Source organism: Rhinolophus sinicus, chromosome 2 (genome assembly GCF_057876585.1).
Source record: "Rhinolophus sinicus isolate RSI-liver-muscle chromosome 2, RSI-T2T, whole genome shotgun sequence".
Lineage (NCBI taxonomy): Eukaryota > Metazoa > Chordata > Mammalia > Chiroptera > Rhinolophidae > Rhinolophus > Rhinolophus sinicus.
In genome coordinates, this window is record NC_142502.1 from 170,082,240 (window position 1) to 170,088,239 (window position 6,000).

The 6,000-nt window shown below is 47.3% G+C and overlaps 1 protein-coding gene across 5 annotated transcripts in view; it reads left to right on the plus strand.

Moving 5' to 3' along the window:
• GALNT14 (polypeptide N-acetylgalactosaminyltransferase 14) overlaps positions 1 to 989 on the plus strand; it is a 186,479-nt gene extending 185,490 nt beyond the window's left edge. For all 5 annotated transcript variants that reach the window (XM_019735395.3, XM_019735396.3, XM_088796228.1 and 2 more), the window contains one exon: positions 415 to 989. In XM_019735395.3, coding sequence (XP_019590954.3) covers positions 415 to 573 — 159 coding nt within the window. In that variant the 3' untranslated portion in view covers positions 574 to 989. The remainder of the gene's footprint in view (positions 1 to 414) is intronic.
• Positions 990 to 6,000: the final 5,011 nt, after the last annotated feature.

Below are 6,000 nucleotides of genomic sequence, written 5' to 3' on the forward strand. Positions count from 1 at the left end.
CCCTGAACCCTCCCGCGTAGCCATCCCCCGGCTTGCTCCCGCATCTTCATGACCACGCAGACACCAAGTACGGATCATTTCTTTGGTTGCTCTTGTGACTAACTCGCTTCACATTTTCTGGCCTATTGCTTGGAAGGTTATTCCCTTCTAATGAGTTTTCCGAGCAAACATATTGATTTTGCTTTTACTTTTTTTTATCTGATGGAAAAGAAAAAGAAAACAAAAACAACAATACGTAGCAAAGCAATTAGTTGCAGTTTAATTTCTCTCTGAGACTGTGAAGTCAAGTCTTGAGGTGACCCTAGCCATGTGCTGAAACATTTCTGATTCCACTGGAACTCCTGATATTATTGGTAGAACCCGGGCCTTAGCCAGAGAATCCTGGTTCATCCTGTCTCCTCTCCATGTTCTCAGCAATGGACCAAGACTGGCTCCCGCATCGAGCACATGGCGTCCCACCTCTGCCTAGACACAGACATGTTTGGTGATGGCACTGAGAATAGCAGGGAAGTCGTGGTCAACCCGTGCGAGTCCTCACTCATGAGCCAGCACTGGGACATGGTGAGCTCTTGAGGATCCACGCCGGAACCAACGGGGGCCATGGGTGGCACTTCCCCCTTTGAGAAGCAGACTGGAAATCAGGCTACAAGCAGCCCGTGACTACTGCAGGCGACCTGAGCTGGGAGGTGGAGGCAGAGCCCCCCCAGGGCAGGAGCGGCTGTCTCAGGGAGGATGGAGGAAAAGGTTGCAAGCTGAGTGGGGCTCAGAGACAGATCCCACGTGTTCTCAATGCCGTGAAGCTCCAGTCCTGACCCAGTCTGCCCCTAATGGATGTCTGGAGACAGAGATCTAATGGGAAGTGTTAATGTTGTTCCCTTTCTTACACAAGAGGCCGGAGAGAAAAGCCTTCCTGTCTCTAGGCCAGGACTAAACTGAAGGGTAAAGAAGGGAGGTTGTTTTCGAAACTAATAAAGGAACTTTAGAAATTTTCTCTGTGTATCTCTTGCTTTGTTTCTACTTACGTTAGCTCTGAACTAGGCTGAGATCTCCACTGCATGGGAGCCTGTGGGCTCCTGGGTCTTGTGGCAGAGTGGACAGAAAAGAGGACAGGGAGGTAGGAGACCTGTGCTCTTATCCTGGGCTGCCATCGACAGACTGTGTGACCTTGAAAAGACCTGTAATTTCTCTGGCCCCTCAGTCCCTGTTATGTCAAGTTGGGGAGTAGGAGTTCATCCGTGGTTCTTACCCAGGGATACGCGGGTGATCTCATCCAGGGAAATTGTATCTATTCAAGGGCTCTGGGTTCCACCTGTGGAGATCCCACCTCAGTAGGTCCAGGGTAGTGTCTAGACTCCTCAGCTGATTTTGACGTCCTACCCCTGTTAGAATCGCAGCCCTAGATGGCTCTGTGGGCCCTTATGGCTTTGTAGTCTGTGCCCATTAGTGCAGAGAATTTCTTACTCTAATCAATCCCCAGTGTGCTCTGGGTCCAGTGGTTATCCGTTCTTATTAAGTAGACTTTAATAGAGTAACCAATCTGTAGTGTTTACAATTTCCTAAAACATGCTTATACATTCTCTGCCGAGGTAAGTTTACCATCTGCCGAATAGTTATCTATTGCTGAGTAACAAATTACCCCAAAACTTAGCAGCTTAAAGCAACACTCATTTATTATCTCATGGTTTCTATGGGTCAAGAATCCAAGCACAGCTTCACTGGGTCCCCTGCTTCAGAGTGACTTAAAAAGCTATGATCAAAGAGCTGGCTGGGGCTACAGTCATCTCAAGGTTGAACCTGGGAGGATGTATTCCAGAGCTCACTCAGTGGTTGTTAGCAGGATTTGGTTCCCTGCGGGCTGTCGGCCAGAAGCTTCCCTCAGTTCCTTGCCACGTAGACCTCTCCTACACAGCAGCCTGCCTCACCGAAGCAAGCAAGCCAGGAAGACACAAGTGCCAGGAAAGTGGAGGTCAGTCTTTTATAACCTAATCTCACTAGTTACCTCCCATCACTTTTCCCACATCTCTTCAATAGAAGCAAGTCAGTAGGCCCAGCGCACACTCAAGGGGAGAGGATTACACAGGAGAGGTCATGCTGGGAGGTAGGGATCAATGGAAGCCCTTTTAGAATTCCTCTACCACCATAACTATTATACCTTAGACAGGTCTCCCCTTCATCCAGAAAGCCTCAGTGATGGCAGTTCTTCACGCTCATGGTGAAAAAATGCATGATTATGGATGACTAAAGACGTGGAACGTGAAGGGCTGAGTGTACAGGCCCAGAATCTCCTCTGGTGGTTGTGTTTGTTTACACAATTCTCCTCTTGCCTTTGTTAGTTATGATTTGGCTCTGTAGTGGGGTATTTCACTCCCTGCTGTGAAAATGAGAAGCCATGGGATAAAGACATCTGTAGGAGAAGACGTTCTTACAGCTCCTCAAGTTGTGCGTCCATGGAATTTAAACCAGCCTTGCAAAGGAGAGAGAAAGAGCAGATAGGTCCACCAGCGCCCATTTCCCCAAAGTAGGGGAAACAGGGCACTGCACTATAATAACGGAAGGAGCCGGCGTTGTCCTCTTCTGTTTCCTCGGCTCCCCCTGTGTATGTGCTTGTCCTTGAGTCCCCTGGTGGCAGGAAAGCCGTCCTTTGCCTCGAGTTATTCCCAGCACTGGGCTGGACACATCAAGCTCTCAGTGAATGTTTCACTAAATGAACAGTTGGAAAAACTATTCCTTGTCTAAGAGGAAGTGACTTTAATTACAATTTACTGCCCCTATAAATTCACAGAGCATAGGTGGCCATAGGTGCCTCAAACACCTGAGGAAAAGGGGAAACAGGCGTGGAGGCCTCTGAGACAAACATGTTTTATCTCAGCTGTTTTGGATGTGGCAGAAGAGCTAACACTCAGAGATCCCGCGACCCTCTCTCTCACTAGTGAGGGACCTTGGGGTAATAACGAAGAGGCTCTGGAGGCTCTGGAAGGATGTGGAGGGTAACCTGCTAGTAGAGATATCGGTGGCTGGCATGTGAGCTGCTGGGCATGCGTCTCTTTTGTTTTTTTAAATTGAAGTTCAATTGACAAATAGCATTATATTAGTTCCAGGTCTGGGGGCATGCATCTGAAGGCCTCCTTCGTGGAAAATGCAGGTTAAAAACTCTGATGATGCAAATAACAGTCGCACACGTGTGCAGCTCTCCAAATGCCCACTGTCCACTAAGCCGATGGTGAAGAAGCTGAAACAAAACCAATCTGTGGTTTAAAAGCAACTCCAAACCTCTGCCGATCCAGGACAAAGCGGGTGATGCCCTGATAGGACAACAACCTGCTCCAATCTGGGACACCGTGGCCTGCACATGTGCACAGAAGTGAGAGTGACCTGGTGGTCAGGTTTTTTGGTGGATGCCCAAGTAGAGTCCTTGGTCAACTCTCACCATTGAGTTTGAATGCCAAATTTCAGGAACCTGGAATAAATAGCTCACTTAGTGGGCCACTAGTAGTTGTGGGTAAAAGTGAAAGTCTGTCAAATAACATCAAAGGACCTACACTCTTCATATTTTTAGAGCTCACAATATTTAGACCCCAAACTGAGCTTGAAGAATCACCAACCTGGAACAGTCTCACCACACTGCCAGGTGAGGAGGTGGCCAGGTATGGTAGAAACCCCCTCACCCGGGAGCTCATCTGGCTAGTGGGAACAGACTGAACAATATGGGCTCCTAGTATCTTAAAGGTGTGGTGTGCAAATTAGACGAAAGGGAATTTATACATATACAGAGAGTGCGAAAAAAATGTATACACATTTTAAGAAAGGGAAACTGCACTAAAATTGCAATACTCACTATATACCAATAACAAAAGATGACTACAAGTCACGTTTGACTTCTGCAATTACAAGAGGTGCTCAGAGTGGTTACCATCAGCGTCCAGACACTTCTGATTACGGCGAACTACTGCTTGAGCAACGTTGACCAAGGTGCCCACTTGTATACATTTTTTGGCCCCGTATATGTGAACTGGAAAGAAGCGAGGCAGGGGTTTCAGGAACTCCCTTGTGTCTGGATTAGAGTTGGAGAGATGATGGTATTGAGTGGGTGGGCAGAAATGGGAGTTTTTAGGTAATTCTGCGGTCAGCATAGGTGGCCAAGCCAGGTGCCATATTGAATCCGAGACTCTCTTGGCAGTTTGTTTCCTTATGTGCCATGTAATTTCTCTGTGTGAGCTCATCTTCAGCAGGAGGTGTTTCCTCTGGGCACCCTGGCTATGGACGCATGCCTCAGGGGAGGTTCAAGTTCGCCTCTGTTGGGTTCCATTGATTTCCAACCAATTTGTACATTGATTTCTCCATTTGTGGTTTCCACACTGTGAAAGTGATGCAAATTTGGACCCCACATCTGTGCATGGTACGAGCTTGGATTTTGATCTTTCACAGATGATCTTTTCTCTGCCCAAGTTGTCGTCTTGCTTTCATTGCCATCACCACTCACCCCGTTGGTGAGTGGGGTTTGTCTAGGCCTTCTAAGCACCCCAGCTCTATGTCAGGTCTCATTTCTTACCCCCGCCACCCGTGAGGCTGTGTTCTTCATGTCACATCTGCTTGGGTGTGAAGACCCCAGTCCTGATCACACACATCTGGCTACAATTCCCCTTCAGCTCTCACTCTCACTCTGGCTTTGAATCCTCACTTAGAATCTGGAATTTTTTCCTTCCTGTCTTTCGAATGCCGCTGTGATATCAAGTTGTTTTATTGTATTTTATCCAATATTTATGCGTGTGTGTGGGAGGGGGCTTCCATGTCAGCTCAGACCCAAATTCCTCAGTGCCGTAATTAGCTGTCACCACTGTCTCTCCCACTGACTGTGGGACCATATCTCGGTGTAGACACTCAATACATTTCTGTGAAAAAGAGAGAGAATAAGCCTGTGATTCTTTAGTACCACTTCCTAATTACCCCCTGGCTGCAGCTATCAGACATTCGCGTTTTAAAAAGACAGCAAAGGCAGAAATGGAGGACCAAGAAGACAAATTTATAACAATGAAATCTCGTTATAACACACATAGATTTAGAGATCATGCATATTTTACTTGATAATGACAGAGTTTAATAGTGAAAGTGCTAACTGGAAAGATCTATCAGTAGTGGAAATCTTTAATACTGCAGTAGAGACCAGCAAGAAAGAACCTCTTCTCATAAACTCTGGGGGATGGTGATGGGAGGGTAGATGGGGACCACTCATATCTCATCTGCAAGCATTTCAGGCATATTCACTGGCATCTGGCAACCTGAGTTCTGGCTGGCCTTCAAGGAGAGGCTCACCTATTGCAGTTCACCATAGTTTACCTGCAGTAAGTTAAGCCCCCTCCGCTGTCCACTGTGCCCCTGGAGAGACAGACTTGCGTATTTGTTTCCTTGGCATGTGACAACACCTATGGTAGCATCGGCATGCAGCAAGGTTTGAGGGTTATTTAAGTGGTTTAGGAGCCGTGCACACGTAGTGGCCTCTGGGACATTGCCCGTGGTGGGTGGGAGCTTCCCCCCAGCCTATGGAGTTAACCTCCCAAGTTCCCTGGTGGTCTAAGGTCTCAGGCAGCCCAACATCGATTAACAAAATACAAAGCTCCAAGCGCTTTTTCATTTGCCATGGAGCCGACTCATTTAATGAAGCCGTCACAGTGCAAACCTCGGGGCTTATTGGAAAAGGACTCGAGCACGACATTATTTCACAGCAGTAGATTGCATCATTTTCATTTCACAGCTTTCCAATGGGAAATAATAAAACAAAATTACAAACATAATGAAGAAAAAAAAAGAAAAAAAACCCTTGGGTGAGAGACACATCCTCTGTGCTGTGACAGAGCTGGTTACCTTATTCATTTGAGCCAGTAAATATTACCTGGCTTCACTCTGCAGGAAGGAGCCCAGGATGCCTCCACCTGCTGCTGAAGATAACAGGCTGCAATAACTCAATGTCCAGCAGAGCCAAGAGCTGTGAGTGCCCCTTGCAGA